General features: G+C 39.5%; 1 protein-coding gene across 2 annotated transcripts in view; it reads left to right on the plus strand.

Moving 5' to 3' along the window:
• LOC141787971 (receptor-type tyrosine-protein phosphatase gamma-like) overlaps positions 1 to 20,464 on the plus strand; it is a 613,454-nt gene that overhangs the window by 396,598 nt on the left and 196,392 nt on the right. For both annotated transcript variants that reach the window (XM_074666742.1, XM_074666750.1), the window contains one exon: positions 4,546 to 4,694. In XM_074666742.1, the coding sequence (XP_074522843.1) occupies positions 4,546 to 4,694 (149 nt within the window). The remainder of the gene's footprint in view (positions 1 to 4,545; positions 4,695 to 20,464) is intronic.

Here is a 20,464-nt window from a genome sequence, read left to right on the forward strand (position 1 = left end):
TTTGGTTGGTATCAGGTAAGAGACGGCATTGAAGCCCTTTTTAAGGTATAGGACATGTTGTATTAATTGGACATAGGGTTGGCTACCTTTCACATTTGAAACAAAAGGGTACCAATGCTCAGTACCTGGCAACCAGTATCGGTACTCATTGGTACCAATTTTTGGTACTTTTGTGTGTGTGTTTATGTGGTGATACTATTTAATTGTTTAGTAATAAAATCTTTAGGTTTTTCACTTTTTATATATATATATATATATATATATATATATATATATATATATATATATATATATATATATATATATATATATATATAAACTTTTTTTTCCAGTCCTCCCTGTAGGCTACTCCATCATTCATCATTCTCCATCATTCTAAACTTTATTTAACCCCTGATGTTAGCTGAAGGGGAGAGCTGTGCCACACCACAATGTGAAAGAAGGGGAAATGATGACAGACAGGACGAGACAAGACAAACTGAAGGGAGGAAAAACATCTACTGTTGTTGATTTGAGATAGTATTTCAAGTGCACGGCTAATTTAAGTCAAATCAGGAAGAAAAGGTGGTAAGAAACCAGGGACACCAGAAATGTGGGGTCTTGATAGTAGGGGGGGTGTGGGCCTACATGTATCAGAGATGGAGTGGCATGCATCACAGGATGTGAGAAGATGTGTAATAGTACCCGACTCAGCATGTTCTGATGGGATCTATCATATCTCTTAGTTAGGCTGAACAAGAGCTTGAGTATTTGCATGCATGTGAGGTGGTCACCGAATACCCAAGTAGTTGCCCAAACCCAGGGAAAACACGGCCAAGGGTGCCCCCCGGGCCACCAGGGCACCGAGACCCCCCACATAGTCCCCAAACTACTAGACCCAAGGACAGCTCCAGGACCCAAGGGAGCACAGACCCGCCTCCCCGCCTACACCAAAGCCTCTGAGCTGAAGCACAGCTCAGGTCGTGGAAAAGTCTGAGTTTCCTTCATCAGATTGTACTTTGTTCTTTTGTTTGTCAGACTGTTATGAAGCAATAAGTTCAGCGCTCTGAGAATCTGGTTGAGAAATGCCTCCAAGTTAGAGTTACATAAGCAGAAGAGTTATCAAATATATTCAAGTCACAATTACAGTTTGATTGAAAATGTAGCTATGTTTTAGGGCTAGATGGCTGTTTCTTGCTAAATTCTGCTAAGTTATATGGTTTTCATGTGTTCATGTGCTGAATAACAACATCCAACATATTATACAACAACAACAATAAACAACACTTAAAGACATTTTCATTTGGCATGTGTAACTTATGGAAGCATTAAGGAAAAAATGGTCATAATGTAAGATGTTGTTTTCGAGCTTTGCAGGATCCTACACTGACATTCATTTAAAGTTATTTCTTTTCTTAATCTATTTTCTTTAGAAAAGTTCTCCTCCTTCAGCTCCCACACACCAACCAGTAAAGTTTAGATGGAAAAACAAACTAAAGCTGCCAGACAGACAAAGTTTTTAGGCTGTTTATTTGTAACGGACTTCACAGTCAGAGAAAACTGATATTGTAGTTGCCCATAGCGACAGTTTGAACAGTCCAGCTCTGCTTTTTTTTTTTTTTTTGCAAATCGTGAGCTCTCATTTCGTGTCTTTGGGGGAGTCTGGCTAAATTCAAAGAGTGAGTTGCTGTATGGATTCAGGGTAGAGTGAATCATGGCACAGTCAAAATTGCCTTTCTGAAATTTCACACACATCTCTTATGAAGCCGTTTCACTGAGCCTGAATATAAATCGATGGCTATTGAGCAGCTTATTGAAAAGAATGAAGAACAGAAAAACAGTAGTGTGAATACTGCTTAGTATAAAACACTAAACTTACTCTGAAAGGCCTGCACACATCAAAGCATTTGTCAGTCATGATTTTGCATGTGTATTTTAGCCTGTATGCATCTAAGCGTTCATAACCGAGTGAAAAATATCTTAATCCTGTAACTATGTGAGAGAGAGTGCAAAGCAGAGGCTGTAATGAGGAGCAGGGTTGTGGGTATTTAACATAATATATTAAATTTCCACACAGGTGGCTGTTTTATAAAAATTCTGCACATCCGTTGTTTTAAAGTTATAGCTGTTTTTTGAAATGTGTAAAAAGCAGTATTTACCTCTTTAAAGAGGGAGTATTCGGTTGGAGATATCCCTGCAACTGCTCAAAATGCTCTGTTCTAAAAATAGCAAGAGATCTTAACAAGACTTGCTTTAAAGGAAAAGTCTTCAGGATTTTCCTAGACAATTGAATGTCAACTTTTACAGGAATAATCCTGCTCAGTTGTCTCCTACGGGCCTCTATGCATGCATCTCAGTGTCTGTATCTGCCTCGAACCCTCTCCTCAGCCTGTAAGCTGATGTTTTGTGTCGGGACGTTTCTGGGCGGAGAGTAAGCGTGGTCACCTCAGCCAATCACAACGTGTCTAGTGCTCAAGTGACTTTGTGTGTCAATGATCACAAGTAGAAGCTGGTGGAAGTATGAAGAAAGAAAAACACAACCAAAGTGAAAAGAAACGGCAAACAGATCAAGCTTTTCCCTACACGAAGGTGAATCTTTGCTAGGCTTTCACTTACTTTCAAGAATTTGTAAAGCAGCTCAGGATGAAGAGTTGGCTTTCTGCTAAACAGTTATGTGTCTAATACCTGATTAGCTTGTGCTAACCATCAGCAACCTCAGGTCTAAGAATATGAGATAATGCGGAAGTGCTAAAATCTGCTGTTTTTCGAGCGTCCAATTGAGATTGGCTATGGAAGTACTTGAATTCAGCTGCACACAAAGCCAAAAAAAGCTGTTTTCATAGCAGAAATTGACCGACTTACTGCCTGGTTCAAAAATGTCTCCTGTCTGAATCGCTAATTTCACTATCAGCACACACTGTATGGGGGTGAATTTTTTTCTAACTCAGCAGTTAGAGTTAGAGGATATTAAGATCGTGAGCTCACCCAATCAGAGGCACAGCTCAGCTCACGTGACTGATGGGTGCCCTATAGCTGTACGCAAAGCTCCTTCTACTTCAAATATAGCATAGCCAATTTGCTCCAAAGTTCCGTTTTAGAAACAGATGGGTGACATCAGGGAGACTACGTCCATTAATTATACAGTCTAGGGTGCTAACATGCCAAATCTGCTGCACGGCCAGTCACTCAGAAACGCAATGCTACAGGTGGTTTCTGGGCTAGTGAGTGTGTTCACGTAGATTCGGATGGAGGCTGCTGCTGGCACTGAGCCAAGTTTGAATGTCGTATTTCCTAACAAGTAATGAAACCCTACCTTTAATGATGAGCTCATCACATAAGGATCTCCCGACTGGTTCATGACAATTTGGAAGGGCAAGGCCTTCAACACCAAAGTAGGAACTTTTTTGAGTTGTAAATCATGTAAAGCTACTACAGGGACACCAGAGGACAGAATGAAGCCTGGGGGGAAAAAGCACGGTACCCCTCTTTAAGGGTTTCTTTGTCGCTGTATTGTATTGTATTGTGGATTTAGAGAATGAAAGGGGTTAAGCATTTTTGGTGAGAGCTTATCATTCAGTCTGTTGCTGAGGTTGGATTTTTTTTCTGACTCTAAAAGCCTTCAGCTCTTCTGGGTTCTGCTCTTCTTTCCAAGTTAACCTCTGTTCTAGCAAGTCCAAACCAAGTACATAGATGGACAAGTTGGTTTGCCAGCTGAAAGTTGGAAAAAATAACACACTGTAAGGAAAAATATATGAATATGATTTTGAAAGAATACACAAAATTTTACCAGAGAACCCGAAAACCATGATATCCATATTTAAAGTTTTCTGTGCGCAATGTGTTTTTATTTTCTCTCTAACTTATGATATGAAATAAATTCTGCTACAGACTTTACAACCTGCCTGAACTGATTTAATTGCAGCAAAGTCCCCAGTTTCTACAGGCTATCCTTGTACAAACTCAGAGAAGCTATGTTTCCCCTGTATTTTACAAAAGTAAATGAAAAAAAAAGATGGCCATGTAAATGTCTTATCCTGTGTCTGTAACGGTTCACGGCTCATGTCTGATAGAATATCAGCACAAAGAGGCTGCACTGGTTAATAGAACAAGTAAATCCTTTCAGACCAATTTATATGTTTAAAAGAAGGCCACCTCTTATTTGGCACAAAGCTTCTGAAAGTTTTTGATGGAATAACAAACGGGCAGTTTGAACTGGCTGAAGAGAACAATGTTTCTTTTCAAATTAGCCCTTTATTTGAGAAATTGCCTCGGCGGTTGATGGAAAATAGCAGAAATTGTCTTGTGTGCGAATGTCTGTCTTTGGCTAAATGAAAAAATAAACACCTATCTGCATTCAGAAAGTCCTCAGAATACTTCTCTTTGTCTGCATCTCCTCAGACCTTAAAGAGATTGTTTATGTGTCCTCACGAACGCTTTGATTATGTTTTCCAGCTATCTTTGAAATTTGCCTCCACATCAACAGCAGACACCAATTTTCTGCTGTCTGTTCAGTGATGTATGACTCACTCACCCCTCCTCGCTCTGTCTCTGCTGTCTTTCTTCCAGTGGCCATTATGTTGAAGGATGATTACTTTGTTCGGGGAGCAGGACTACCAGGGCGCTTCAAGGCTGAAAAAGTGGAGTTTCACTGGGGCCCCAGTAACGGATCTGAGGGCTCTGAGCACAGCGTCAATGGACGGCGTTACCCTGTGGAGGTAGGAACAACACGCCATGTGTACCATATGAGAAGAAGAGACATTTTCAGGAATGGACGCAGATTTAGAGGACTTAATGGCTCTGTTTGGTACCCAGAGATGAATGACGGGTGGATGTAGAAAACAGTGACATCTGGTGAATCTTATATCAAGCGAGGCCCTGGTCTAAAACACAAACACATCACACTCATTCATAGCTTAAATCTAATGTTTGAGCGTAGATAGATATTCATAATCTATTACAGGATGTAGAAAAAAGAAAACATTAGGTTGTGACAGAAGCCTCACATTGAATGTATCCGCAGATGTCAAACACTGATAGTTGTTTGAGTTCTTTCTTAAGCTCGTCTATTTTAAGCTTCCTGAGTGATTTATGTATGACAGCACATGGCGATGAAGTAACATCTTTCATTAAATTAAAACAGCTGAACGTTATGATGGGATAATTGTGTTCCTGTAATGTGCATTGCTTTAATTCTCTGAGAACTTTCTTTCTTATTCGTACTACAATCACCGACCGCAGTTTGACATGAAACTTTCTCAACTGTCAGACTGGATGAAGTGTTTTTCTGAAGCACTGGTGATGTTTGAGGCTCTGTTCATCATCAGTTTCATCTTCCATTCAAGCTCCCACACTTTGCACTAAAGTCCTGCAGTTCATTCAAGAAATACAAGTTTCAAAGCTGTAGTATCTTTTGCTCGTCTCCACTGGAAAGACACTTTTTGAATGTATGTTAAACAGAATGCGTTTTGGTAGAGCTGTTCAAGGACGAGAGATCTGAACCTGAGCAGCCACAAGTGAAAGCAGAGACACCTGAATGCGTTTCCAAGCCGCTCTCAATCCCTACCAGTTAAATTCAGCTATCAGGTCACAGTTTGAATGCTTCGAGATACGATCTTTCAGTTGAAATCAGGCTGCCATCGTCTCATTCATTGTGTTCCTGAGCTATCAAAATGGTGTCAAGACTAACAAAAAAAGACTCACATTAGGCCTCACTCACAAACAGTACACACACACAAATTAGTGCCTAAATCCTGCATATGAATGTTTGACGCACAAATCTGTGACCTTAGAATCTACTTAGACCACATGTGCACACAAATAATGATGACCAACCCTCTCAGAAAATGTAATCACATAAACTTTAAAGTAAATGCATGACATATTTAAACTACTTACGGTAAAAGGAAAAAAAAATCGTCTTAATAGATTTCAATAATAAAAACCGTTATTTGGCTTATTGTATTAAATAACCATGGAATTGACCCACAATGGTCCTTGTCATACATACAATATTGAATCTTAAAGTAAATACTTAGTTTTACATGTCAAAATGTTACAGTTTTGATTTAAATTAAATAGTTGGGTATGGCAAATGAAGCGTCCCTAATAGAGGTAAATTATAAAGCATGTTTCAAAATGCCAACTGAATGAAGAGATGAAATTGTATGTATTTTCTTTTTTATTTAATGAGTTTGTTTGACAGGGACCATGCAAAACAAAGAAAACGGTCAAGATAGAGTTGGCTATAAAGCTAATTTCATCTGTGGTCCCTGGGCTGGAAGATGTAAAAGAACATACAATACAAATATTAAAACAAGCATACTAGTATTTAACAATACATATTTAACAACAGTCCATCACATCTCATGTCCCAACACATTTAAAATTATTTAAAAATGTCTCTAGTTTGACGCATTTAGAGAATAAAATCATTGATCACTTGATTGTTTGTCCTTGAGCCATAATTTCAGTTTACTTTTAAAAACACAGAGGCTTGTACGGTCTCTAATGTGGGTAGAAACTTTCAGTTTTTTCTGCTGCTCTGACTGAAAATGCAGCCAAACGCAGTTTTTCTCGGTGCTCTGTTTTCCTTAAGGCCTGAACCACACGTATATGGATCTTTTTTTTATCGGATATCTTTGTCCTCGTTTAAAAAAAAAATCTCCATCCACACCACAGAAATATCTCTGTCCATACGAAGAGGCCAAACTGAAAAGATCGCCTCTGAAGCCTGCAATGCTATGCCTGGCCGATAAGTGGCAGTTTAGCAAAACGTGAAAACCATAGAAGAAGAACGTTATGAGCATGCGCAGTCAAACACAGTGACTTGTTGCGAGGTGCTCGACATCATCGCGTCAACACCAGCTCCGTTTAACACCGCTACACAGATCCACTCAACCGGATATTTTTCTATTTCTTCACTTTTTTATCCGTTTTCAAAAATCTCCATTTATGTTGGTGAAATCGCCGTGTTCGTGTAGTTGAGGGGCCCAATCGGACAGAAAAATGTGCGTTTAGGAACATATCCATATACCTGGGGATCAGGCCTAAGATTGTTCCTTCAAAGTTAGACACATTGTTTAAGTGGTGGTCATGAATTAGTTTATACATCAAACACATCTGCATAACAAACAAAACTGTCAAAGGTCATTAATTTGTATTTCTTAATTAAATAACTGCTTCTTATGATTGTACATAGTACATTTCCAGAGCAAATGAGTCACACACAACTTCACTGTTCAGTCATACTCATTTATTGAGTCACAAAAATATTCATCAACTGTTGCATTGCGTCATTTATGTTTGGGATACCCGTTGTGATCTCCTGCACAGCACCCAGGAAAGCCAGCTGATTATCAATTGGGGACGGCGACAGGGCTGTGTGGATGACATTGGGGACACGGACGTTGAGGTCGATGCCGCCTCTTTATGTGCCGAACAGATGTCCTTATATGGATGAATAACACCTCTATTAGTGAATGAGGTCCAATGTTGAAAAAAAAAAAAAAAGTTTTACTTATATTTCTTTGTATATGGAAATGATTCAAAGTGTCATGTCATGATGAGGTGTGCTGGTTGTGACAAACATGTTTGTGAAAAGTGGAGCCAGGCTTGGCACTGTTTACAAAGCACAAATTATGACACAGGTTCAACATACTCTGGGTAACTTTTAGTCATCTGGCTTCACTTACCCTGATGACAGATCACAAAGAGGTCTCACAGGGGGGGGCGTTATGAACGTGATGAATCAACCCAGTGGACCACTGAGTGTGTCTACATGAAAATGTGAGTTATAGGAGACATGAAGAGAGTCTGCAGGTTGTCATATTTTGCAGACTCAGTGAGTGTTAATATCAGAGAAATAAGAGGAGATTAAACACATAATCTAGGCACCAATTATTAACGTGGCAGTATTTGAAGAATAAAGAAAAAGGCTGAGAGTGAGGTGCAGATAAAAGTTAAGAATCTTTTTTCATCATTACTGCACACAAGATCTGGCTATCATATCTCACATTTACATCCTCAAACTAATTTGTTGCTTTGGTTCATTCCTGTGGCGTATTACAGCTTTAGATGTTATATTTCAGCTCCAGCCCCAAAGGCATCAAATAATGTAGCACAGAGCTAGCTGTCAGCTTTTCTGTTTAAAAGAGCCGCTTCATCCCCTGCATTAAAGACAATTTAAACCTGAGAGCATGCCTGTGTAATAATAACTGTGCACCATGGACTATAGGTTTATCTGCAGCTGCATCACTAATTACGTTTCAGCCAAAGTCAAAGCTGGGCAGAGGATTTGCAGCTCAGTACCCAGAGATCCATATAGATTAGTGTACAGCGCTGCAGTAGAGGTCGGGCAGGGGATGCAGTGGGAGTGTTGGTCTTCACAGGCGTCCGGTCTCACGCCAGTAATCAGTGTTGACAGTGTTATGAATATTTAACCATGACCACCACCTTTCCTTGACCTTCACTAATTTGTATGCCTGGATTTAACTGCTCTTAAACGTACCTGCACCGGAAATATAATCAGGTTAGCAACAGATGTGTGGGATTTCTGGACAGAGTGAAAATCCCTCCTCCAAACAATTTTTAGAAAGCAGTGCTACTTCTGACCAGAGTCAGAAATGGACGTCAGTTAAATGTTTGTTTCTACTGAGAAAAATGGGTTTTACGGATGTTGTTGGAGCGGTGAGGCTTCAGGTTGTAGGGATGATCCCCTGTTGTTTAAGGCTAAACTTAGGCCTGAACCACACGTATATGGATATATTCCTAAACCCACATTTTTCTGTCCAATTGGGCCTCTCAACCACACGAACACAGCGATTTCACCCACGGAGATTTTTTAAAACACATAAATAAATAAAAAATATCCGGTTGAGTGGATCCGTATAGCGGTGTTAAATGGAGCTGGTGTTGACGTGATGACGTCAAGCACCTAGCAACAAGTCACCGTAGCAACAGTTGCCAACCACAAGAACAATGGCCAGCATTTACCACGTTATTTCTCTGTTCTTTGCACTGTTTGCCCTCATTACAGCTCTACAAATGAATGTAATGTTGTTGCATCAAAGCCACTACACAGCTGCGCAACGTCGGCATCTGCTTCACTCAGTATTATTAGATTGTCCCGAGCGCCCACCGTTTAAACTGGCTCTGCTTCTTTTTCCTGTGTTTGACTGCGCATGCTCAAAACGTTCTTCTTCTATGGTTTTCACATTTTGCTAACCTGCCACTTATCGGCCAGGCATGGCATTGCAGGCTTCAGAGGCGATCGTTTTCAGTTTGGGCTCTTTGTATGGACTGAGATATTTCTGTGGTGTGGACGGAGATTTTTTTTTAAACGAGGATAAAGATATTCGATCAAAAAAATATCCATATAGCTGTGGTTCAGGCCTTAAATTCCAACTGGAATACTTTTCTAACTTGAAGAAAACACTCAGGAAAAAGTCAAAATGTGCTTTAACAAACAAAAACACAGCCCAACACCAGGTCACAGAGTCTGCAGGTAAATGATGTCATATTGGTCTGAGTGAGGTTAGAGTTGGAAGAGCTAGCAGAGCTAGCACAACTAGCGTTCAGTCCTCCTCCAGACACAGACCAAACACAACTTAATTCCTATTTTCCTGATCAAAATACAGATAAAATGTGCTGGGCTACTGGATGTCACCTGACAGCCGCGCTTGTTTAAATACAGGAAGTACAGCCACAATGTCTGCCACAGTTAAAAGTAGCTTCAGCTTACACCAGTCAAACATGATGCAAATTAACACAAATATTCAAATCACACTGTAGCAGAGTCTAACTGTGGTTTTACTGTTGCAGTACCAAACATTGCCCCAAAGTGTGGCCACCTTTCTGTTTAGGTGTGTGATACGGACAATTTTCTATGCTCAGAGATTTAATGTTGTAAGGAGTAAGGAGCCCCTCCCATGACAAGTTGTTCAAGTTAAGTTAAAATAATTTACTTCTCATGTATAATAAGTGCATACAGGGCCGTGGAGACCTGGCATTATATCGTCCAAGTCCATTCCTGTAAAATAATAATAATTAATAATAAATTTTATTTATAGAGCGCTTTTCAACAAAACTCAAAGTCGCTTTACATAAAAAGTTAAAAGTGCAGATAAAAGACAGGTGAACAACAGAAAACAGATAAAAACGGAAGGTTACAGTGCAAAGGTAAAAACATAGAGCGTTGAGGAGGGACTGTGGATTACTGGTTGAAAGCAGTGCGGAAGAGGTGTGTTTTTAAACTGGATTTGAAGATGGTGAGGTCAGTGGAGTTGCGGATGTTTTGAGGGAGTGAGTTCCAGAGAGAGGGGGCGGCAACTGAAAAGGCTCTGTCCCCCCAGGTTCGGTGATAATACACACTTGTTGAAATTCTCACTCTGTAACAGACATAGAAACCGGTAGCTCTCTACAGCTACACAGGCCACAGACTGATCTCAATTCAGTCCCTTTTGTTGTGTGTCATTTGCCGTTCTGTGAACTTGAGTAATGAGCTCAAGAGATGATTTCCCATTGTTGCACTGGACATTTGTGATATATATAAGGCCAGGATATATCTGATTCAATCTAATTCAACAGCTTCATGATAAATTCTTCTTTTCAAAAAACTTTTACATTTTTAACCTTTATTTTGTTGAAATGAATACCCTGATCCTTTTAGTTCAGTGGTTCCCAAACTATGGCCCGGGGGCCGGATAAGGCCCGCCTCAAAATTTTGCCTGGCTGGCCACGTGATCGAGACTTTCACATGCATAGAACTTAACTTTCTATTCCACTGTTGTGCAGTTAATGCCCTATCTGAAACCCCTTCCTTAAAAGAAAAATCCTGTTATACAACCATACTGGTAGCAAAATGTATTATCCTGGTAGGTGTTGTATCACTTAGTTTGGTTTCTTAGCCTGCTTGCTTTCTGGTTTTCACAGTGAAGTTAATGAGAGAGAGCTGCAAACAGTGGTGTCTACAAGAAAGTTAATATTTCATGGTCTTTTTTTCTGTGAAAAACCATAAATAGTGTTATACATTTCATTAATAGTGTTATAATTTATTTTCTGTTTTTTTTTTCCTGTCAAGATCCCGGAAAGGGTTATTAATATTTGGTTATGTGTGGCTTTCTGGGAAACAACAAATATTTACTTTTGGACACCTCTACGACACTTTTTTTCACACTTTTCTTACAAACTGACCCTGGCCCCCCATCAGAGAAAAGTCGTTGGCCCAGAGGGGAAAAAGTTTGGGGACCCCTGTTTTAGTCAAACACCTCTCAGGAATCACATAAAAAGGAACTGTTTGTCAATACAGCATTTTATTCAGGCATTGGCAACGCCTAATCAGAGGTTCAGTTAAACTAAACAACTGTACATGATTGGCCATCTATTGCTGACTGACAAAGCTGTCCCAACCACAACTATCGTCAGATTAAAGGACTGTATGAGCAAAGTGTGTGTGTGTTGGTGGAGGGCATGTGACCAGGTGTGGAAGGTTGCAGACATAAGCTGGGGACAGAAGCTTTCTGCTTCTGCCATACCAACAAGACTGGATGAAATGCTGAAATAATGTAGTAAAAATAAGAAATAATATAACATTGTGTCAGAAAGCTGATGATTGCACTTCATATTTCAAAGGAACAGCGTAAAGTCATTTGTCAAAGGCCTATGCTGATGTACAGAGTGAGCACTCAGGTTGTGATTGATAATACGATGATACTGTGTGTGCACTTGTCTCATAAGCTTTGGTCGTACATCCTCGATGTTTCACTCGTACACTTTCCACTATGACATTTATGCACTTGTCCAATCTGCTTCAGACACAAGTGAGGGTTGGCCTCTTAGGTCTCAAGTAGCAAGAGTGTGAAAAACATGTGTAAGTGACAGTAACTGTGCAGATTACCAAGGTCAGTAACACACAAGTGTTCAGTCAACAAATGTTTGCATCCCTACGAGGGACATTTCTTTCTATTTTGAGTCATGTTATGTTGTGTTCGTAGTCATTACATTTATTTACTTTAAAGACTAAATATGGTGAAACCTAAAAACACATAGCCTCTGTGAAGACTAGGTCTTCTCCTTTAACTCTGATGGTTGAGTTTATGCAGCATTATTTTGACATTCAGCTCTGACATCCTCAAACTAAACTCACCGCTGAAGTCTCACGCCAAGTGTGCACAAAGATCGTTTTTTCCCAGTGTGTGTGTGTGTGTGTGTGTGTGTGTGCGTGTGTGTGTGTGTGTGTTTATGTACAGCTGTCAGTCTCTTGCATCCTGAAATGTCAGCCTCCTCTGTTTGGACTTCTCCTAGAGCACTGCCTCTTTGCCGGCCGGCCAAACAGATGAATATGTATTGTTTGACATTTGGGAGATCAGCATGCTGACAGTTCAGCTTGATATCGCAATCTTCTCCTGCCGCAGACTTTTTTTTTTCCTCTCCACAAAGTTGCATAAAGGTTCCTTTGTGTCAGTGGATGAGATAGCGGTGTATGGAAATGATGCATTTGTCCTCAGGACTCAGTTTGGAAATATTGCTTACCTGGGAGAAGAACCCTTAGATTCTGCTGAAAACACAAAAGCTTCCATATGAATGCATGGCGAAGCTTTCTGTGGCTGTGGTTTTAAAATGACTAGATTTATGATATGCCACCATAATTGATTTAGCGGTGAGGAAAGTTTCCATGTTGCACTTGTATGGAGTTTCAGTGGAAGTCAAGCGTTTATTTTTTTCATATTGACTGAGTAACTCATTCAAATATACTTTCTTTTTTTTTTTTTCTGCAGACACACGCACTCTCTGTTCCTCTCTCTCTCACACACACACACATGCTTACGCTGTTCCACTCCAGAGTCAATAGCCGAATCTTTGCCGATACTGAAAAGATGCAGAGAAGCTGCTGAAGGACAAGTTTAAGCGGATTTTTAGTTTAATTTGGTATTCTAATTCTAACAAATAAAAAGTATCTTGGTAATGTTTGTAATCTGATATGTATAAACAGGCTTTAACAGACCACACAGAGTTTAAACAAGTTATCTTCAAGACAGAAATGGAGATAATGATCAAGGCATTTACCAGGAGCAAACAGGACTATGGTTAATTAATTACTAAGATTATTTGGTTTAATTAAAGTTGCCTTGATTTCTGAAAGCTTCATTTGAATGGAAGTCTAATTACCCATAAGAGTGGAAGATTTTACTTTTCTTTTAAAGAGACAAGGACACCTTTGATAATGTCGGGTTAAAAAAGCAAAAAAAAAAACTTTTCTTCACATTTAAAAACTTTTAGGACAAAACATCAACAGAATACAACTTTACATGCAGATGTTTGATCCTGTGATTCTATTTTTATGGTGAAAACCACCACATCATTCTGCTATCGTTTTAGATAGATCCAATCTTTTTTGCATTTAGATTAGAATTTACATCTTTGGATTTGGAAATTAAACAATATATACACAATAACAGGCTGACTTGGACAGCAATTTGATAATGGTGTTGCACTTTACGCCTCATATTGCAAAATAAAGGGCTTCTCAGATTAAAATGCTCACAATCTGTTTCCGTTACCAGAAGACAATAACAGAAAATCGTTAAAAATGTATCACAGTAGCTTGTGTTCTTTATTTTATTTTATTTTTTCATTTTTGAAGATTAAACTTTCATTTAAAAAAAAAAAAAAAACAGGTGTTTATTTATTTATTTATTTATTTATTTATTTATTTATTTATTTATTTAAACAGACACTGTGAGTGCCAGATGTTTTTTTGAATTAAATTTAATTATTTTGTACCCTCAGTATTATGTTAATGTTAGATGTATTAATTTTATTCTAAATTTATATTATATACTAATATGAATATATTAGTATTAACAGACTTATTACATGTACTGCAGCAAGCCACCAGGGGGCAACTGCAATATTTTATTAGTAAATATTTATACGCCAATTTTTTTGAAATGTTGTAGCTGTGTGACTTATTTCTGACAAAAGCTTTTCTACTGATAAAGAATATAATCTGAGGCTTTATCACAACACAAAGTATGCGAGCTTCAAGGAGTCACATACTGAAAAGTCAGAGGCCGTTCAGTCAAAGATACATCTCTACTTTAAAACTTCAACACTCCCACGCAGGAGTCTTTAACCAAACTTCAACTGAACAAGTGAGGGCAACAAGTGCGTCTCTACAGGCCACCAGTTTGTCTTTCTCTTTGATTGGAGGCAGGCTATTGAAGGCAAGTTACTTTTCAGAGGGCTTTTCATTTGATTTAAAAAAACAAATCGGTGAAATAACAGTTTGTTTTCTTTGTATTTTTCAGTAACATTCTGGGGGTCAGATGGAAAGCCACCAATTGGCGTTCAATGTCATAAATGAACACAGATGTAATGACAACCTCAGTGTTCTATTGCATTTGTAATGTTAAATAAAAAGGCAGGGCTGACTGGTGTATACTGAAGTTACTCCTGTTTACACTGACAGTTACCTAAAGACTGCGTCAGACCAGGCTGTAAAGGCAGAGGGAATGATAATCTTTCACAACATGTCGTCCTTAGCAGGGAGCAGCTCTTTGTTTGCTGGAAGGGAACTAGTATTTTAATTGAAAACAACTTTTCAATTTAAAAGTCCCTGAATGTTCAAAACGTCCTTTGACAACAATGAACTGTTGCAGAAATGCTTTTAACTGGCAAACAAACTGGGCAAACAGAGTGTGATAAACAGTCTGTTGTGTTTCAGACTTTCGGGTATTTTTCATTGGAAGGATTACGATCTGAAAAATGTAATTACAGTACAATATCAAACTGAAAGACTTAAACTTGTAAATAGTGGTGTGCACAAGCATTTTGAAGGGCAAGAGTCAAAAAAAAGTACTTTGGTGCATGTTTTTGTCACCCAAGAGGGTAGTTTATTAAGTTCTAGCCAGGCTAGAGGTCACTTCCGTCCGTCTTTTTCAGCAATTGACGACCCCTGAGGATGCCAAATGCATACAGTTGGAGGACCGCACGTTGGTGCATTGGTTGGTGCTGTTGCCTCACACCAAGGAGGTTTTCGGTTCAGTATCCAGCAGGTGTGGTTATGGCATGTCCTCCCTTTGCAAACCTGGGCTCACTTCTGGGTGCTTTGACTCCCTCCCATGGAGGAAAAAATGCACCAAGGGTTATTTCTAACTACATATTGCACTGCAATGTTTCAAATGCACTGAATTTAAACTCTGACGCTAACAAGCTGTAAAAGAACTTTAAAAGTAGGGTCTGCAGGATTCTCTTAAAAATAAGGAATGTCAACTTTTACAGGAATTATCCTGCTCATTTGCCTCATACAGGCCTCTAGGCATGTGTCAGTGTCTGTGTCTGCCTCAAACCCCCTCCACAGCCTGTATGTTGATGTTTTGGTAGCAGGGACATTTCTTGGTGGAGAGTAAGCGTGCATCAGCCAATCGCAGCGCACCCAGTGGACAAGTGACTTTGCATTAGGGATGTCCCGATATCACATTTTTACTTTCGATACGTTACCAATACTGCAGCATTGAGTATTGGCCGATACCAATATTAATTCGATGCGATATTAGCATTAAACATGCATACTTTTATTACTTATTCTGTAGTATATCTGTCATGTTAGAAAAGGCTTGATGAAGTGATATTATTCAAACAAAGAACAGTAGTCAGCAACAGTAGGTGTGAGGAAAAACTGACCCATGTATATTAACCAATGGGTAACATAAATTTTAACATTAAACATAAGAATATACTAGTAATTGAATAAAATAAATAATAAATTAGAAGACCAAGAAAATAACCTAAAGAAATCAAATAAGAACAGCAGGAGCGGAGTCTGGAATGGACTGCTTATTTCGGAGTGCTTATATCGGAGATTTTAGATACATTCTGATATAATCCGATACTTGTTTTTTTGCTGATATCGGACCGATATCTGATATTACTACCGGACTGGGACACCTCTACTTTGCATGTTGATTAGCAAGTGGAAGAAGCTCACGGGAACAATAGTGTGTGTAACACCGAGCAAGAGAAACGCAACCAAACTGAAACAAAAAGACAAACAGATCAAACTTATTCCTAAAGGACGTTGAAGTTTGGCTCAACTTTCTCTCCCTTTCAGGAGCAGCGCAAGTTGGCTCTCTACTGGGCGGGTATGAGTCAGATACCCGTGATTAGCTTGCCCTAACATGCCAAGTCTATTGCACGGCTCTCAAATCTTTCCCAGGTGGAAACAAGATGCTACAAGTGTTTGCTGGGCTAGTGAGTGTGTTCATGTAGCTACAGTCGGAGGCTGTGGGTGTGCGCTGCAGCTGGCACTGAGCCAAGGAGGAAGGGCCCAGTTTGATTGTTGTGTTCACTAATAAGTAACAGAAATTCTTGCAGACCCTACCTTTAATAAACATTACAATAATACACTTAAGGGAATAGTATTGGATTATTTTCCAGCTATTGTCCAGCTCAAAGCAGCTGGCCTTATTTATTTCATTTTCTAATAATTGTCTTTTCACAGCTAAAGAGAATTTACGAGTCACATTGCTCTTAAATCCAGCAGCAGTATATTTATTTTTTTAGCTTTATCTGTGAATGAAACGTCACAGTTTCGTATTATGATTCACTCCTGACCCCTGTCTGAACTGACTGGGCTTTTTTTAACTTCATTTTTCGGCTCAAGTCTATTCAAAAGTGAGAGACAGCTGCAAAACCCCTATCATAAAGCTTCATCCCACACTTCTTGTTCTGCAGCCGAATCCTGCAGAAAGTGTTTGAAAACTTATCTCAGATGTTTGAGAAAAAGAAATAAAAAAAAAGTTGCAGTACGATATCTCTGTCCCTTTTCAACTGACCTGAATTCAGTGCTGTGCCGGTGTTGAGTGTGTGAAGTGGTTTTCCTTGCTGATTTGGATGCTTAACTTGAAATTTTAATGAAATCATGGAATTCAAAGGCACGGAAATAGATCCAGACTGAACACAGAGTCAGAGCTGCAGCTTTTACAACAATTAAGGACACCAAAACTGTGAGTCATGTTACTGAAAGTTCACTTTTCTGATACTTTATTTCCTCCTGGTTTCTGGGTGCTTAAAGTTAGAGACTTCAAGCAGAGTATTTCTTTGCAGGGGTTGAATTCCGGTTAAAATGTTTCACTCTTCAGTATCTGATGAGGGTTTTCCACCAGTGACAGGATGCATCTAATTAAGTTTGTGAAATATTGAGCGAAACCCAGCAGAGTCACGCCTGTGTTACTTAGTAGGTTTCCAAATACTGAGCTACACTTGCAATGAGAGAGCCCCAAAAATAAAACCTGATGACTTTGTTAGACTTTGACTTTTTGCCTGAGCCATTACTGTTTTGAGTGTTAAATTACTCCAATTTTTTCTTTCTAATTTAGATTTTTTATTTCTTTCAGCACTCATTCCCGACCATCATCCTTTCTTTTTCACCCTTCCCTTTCCTGTCCTCTGCGCCCGGTTCCTCTCCGTGGCTCACACTGTGCGGAGGTGAAGAAGAGTGTTCTTGTGCTTTCTCCACATGAATGATGTATGATTTACAAGCCTTGCCATTTGGTAATTGTTGCCTAATCGGGCCCTTGAATAGCATGATGAAGTGGGGACCTGCTGCTCCCCTACCTGCTGTTTTAAACTGTAATGCTCTGGTTATTATGCCGAGCACAGTGATGCCAGGCAGCAGCGCACACGTCTTTAGCTGGAGCGTGTCACTCATCCTGTGAGTGCATGCGCTCACACCCTGATGTGCTGTACATTCTCATTCCGCCATCGTGCTTTTTACATTGAAAGTCAAACATGTTTGAATTCACTCATAGATCTTCTCAACCTGGAGGCTGCGTGGCTGTCAAGCCAAGCCCAAGGTCAACTGACGGTGAAAAACAAACTCACAAACACTCTCTGAAAGTTTACCTCAGGATGAGCCACCATAAATACCTGATGGGTTTATGAAGTTTCTCTAGCAGCAGTTTGCAGGAACATAAAGAAAATGGAATATTTTATTCATACTCTCGAGTTTAAGTTGCATAATCACCAACCCTGAACCCTGAATAAAAAAATCATTATGTTGTTAATTCAGATTGAGCTTTTTTATATCGACAAAGTCCCTTTCCTCAGAGGGTGCCATCCTGCTCTACCATGTTCCTGCAGTAGCACAGAACAAACTTCTAGTAATCAAGGGGTTACTGTGCTGAAGTGCCAAAAGTTGCTGTTTATCAAGAATCTGCTTGAGTCTGATTGCAGAAAGATTGGAAACCACGGACACACCAAGCTAAATATACAGACTTTTACGGCATCAAAAAGCACACTTACTGCCTGGTTGAACACTGATCTTTATATTGACACACACTGTGCGGTGGTTTCGAAGATATTTGGATCGTCAGATTGTCCGATCACATACACAGCTCAGCTCACGTGACTGACCCTATAGCTGTTAGAAAGGAAGTTCAAAGCCTGCGTCATATCCAAAATGGCCACTTTCGCCAATTGGCTTCATTTCACTGTTTCAGGAATAAACAGGTGACGTTGTGGAGACTATGTCCATATTTCATACAGTCTATATTTAATTGTAGAGAACTATTGTCTTATGCAGATGAACTTATACTGATAATGTTTTTGTTGGAGGATCATAAATGCAGCATGACTAATTAACTTCTACATCTTAAACAGAGGAAATTTTGTCTTTGTTTATGCACAGCTTGATTGTGGTCTTATATTTTAGATGTGAGGCAGATATACTGTAACTCTTTTCATTTAGCTGATGAATAGAAAGAAATTAGTCATAATACTTCAGTTATTACAGTTTTTTTTTTTTTTTTGACAGGCACCCTGCAGCTAACAGTTCACCTCTTGCTACAGTGCAGCTAAACATTTTACATGATATGTGGACACATGGTTTAGCATTAATGCTGCAGTGATGAGCTGGTCATTCAGGATGATAACAGTGGTGCTGGAAAGTTTCTGGATAAAACAATATCACACAGGAACTTGATTTGACACTGTGGGAAGGATTTGAAAGAAAAGACTTGAGAATGAGTCATGTTCAGTGGTATGTGAAGGGAGCACTTTGGGTGAACTATGTACTTAAAGGCCTATTAGGCTGATGCCAACCTACCACTTATAGGTGCTGTGAAGACTTTTTAAGTGATCTTGAAATAGTCTCTCCTATATTTTCCTGTTCCCAATCCATGATTTAAATAGATTACCAGCACCAAAATGTGTTATTTCTAAATGCTATGTCTCAGTTTCTGTCAGGCTGAATTTATCCTGGGAGAACACAATTCAATTTACAGGGTGTAGACCAAAAGTCCCTTTGAGGACACTACACCAGCCGGCAAAGTTTAGCTGTGAGAAGTATGATCTTTCTTTTTTTCTTGAAAAAAATTATTTATGTGATTAATTTTGTAGCAATGGTGGACTCTGGAGTTGGACTGTTAAAAAGAAAAAGGAAAGGAGCAGAAGACAGCTAAACAGGGGAGTGATGGGGCATGGGCTAAAACATACAAACTGTTAGCTTTACAGCATGGTTTCCCATGACAGTATTTAGGCCTGCTTTGTACTCTGTGTGTATTTTTTCTTCGTGGGACAGTGGTGACTAATATGGTCTGTACAGCTTCAAGGTCCCTTAAAACATCCATTTTATTTAAACCATGCAGGTAGATCTCAAATCCAATTTTGGATACCAGGTCAAATTTGATCTGACACACTTTGTAAGGTTTAAGCTGTTTGTGGTAATGTTTATTCCAACTAGAGGTAAGGTCTTAAGCCTGAGCCCAAGCTCGCCCAGGCCCGAAATTTGGGCCTGGTCGGGCCCAAAATGTCAGTTATTAACTTTGGGTCGGGCCGGGCTTCTCTCTCGCTATTTTTTTAAATAGATATATATTTATATATTAAGTATTGTATTGCACACTCACAGTCAAAAGCATACTAGGAAGCTTTAGGGCTCTGCTTTTTCAACCAGAGACATTGGCACCTGTTTCACGAGCCATTGCTGATGAAGTCTGTAATAACCAAATACACGGCTTAGGACACGCGTGCTTTACGCAGCGCTCAATGCCAGATGTTCAAGAGGACAAGACCTGAGACTGAACTCCCGCACAATACGCACTTTACACCGAGATGACCGCCCTGGACCACCTACCTTAGCAGGTCTGACTTCTGCAAACAGCAGCTGGTCCAGAAACATGTATGAATGGATTCATCGGTGCTCGCAGTCTCCAGTGGAGGATTTATAAAGTCTGTTTGTTTCCGCCTTTGGTAACGAAGACTATGGTGAACCTGCTGCGCTCTCGAGGCTTTACCCCGTGTATCTCTCAGATGCCCTTCCTTGTGATCTACAATGGAGCCCAGAGACCTGCTCCTGCTGCTGTTCCTCTCCTTGTCAGAGAGGCGCGTCCATGTGAGCACAATATCACACACAAAAATATTTTTAATAAACTTTTCCAGCATTATTTCACATTAAGAAAACTTGCGATATAAAATTTCGTGTTTTTTTCGG

This window comes from Halichoeres trimaculatus, unplaced genomic scaffold (assembly GCF_033239565.1).
Source record: "Halichoeres trimaculatus isolate MK-OKI-2021-1 unplaced genomic scaffold, fHalTri1.1 fHalTri1_scaffold_1, whole genome shotgun sequence".
Lineage (NCBI taxonomy): Eukaryota > Metazoa > Chordata > Actinopteri > Labriformes > Labridae > Halichoeres > Halichoeres trimaculatus.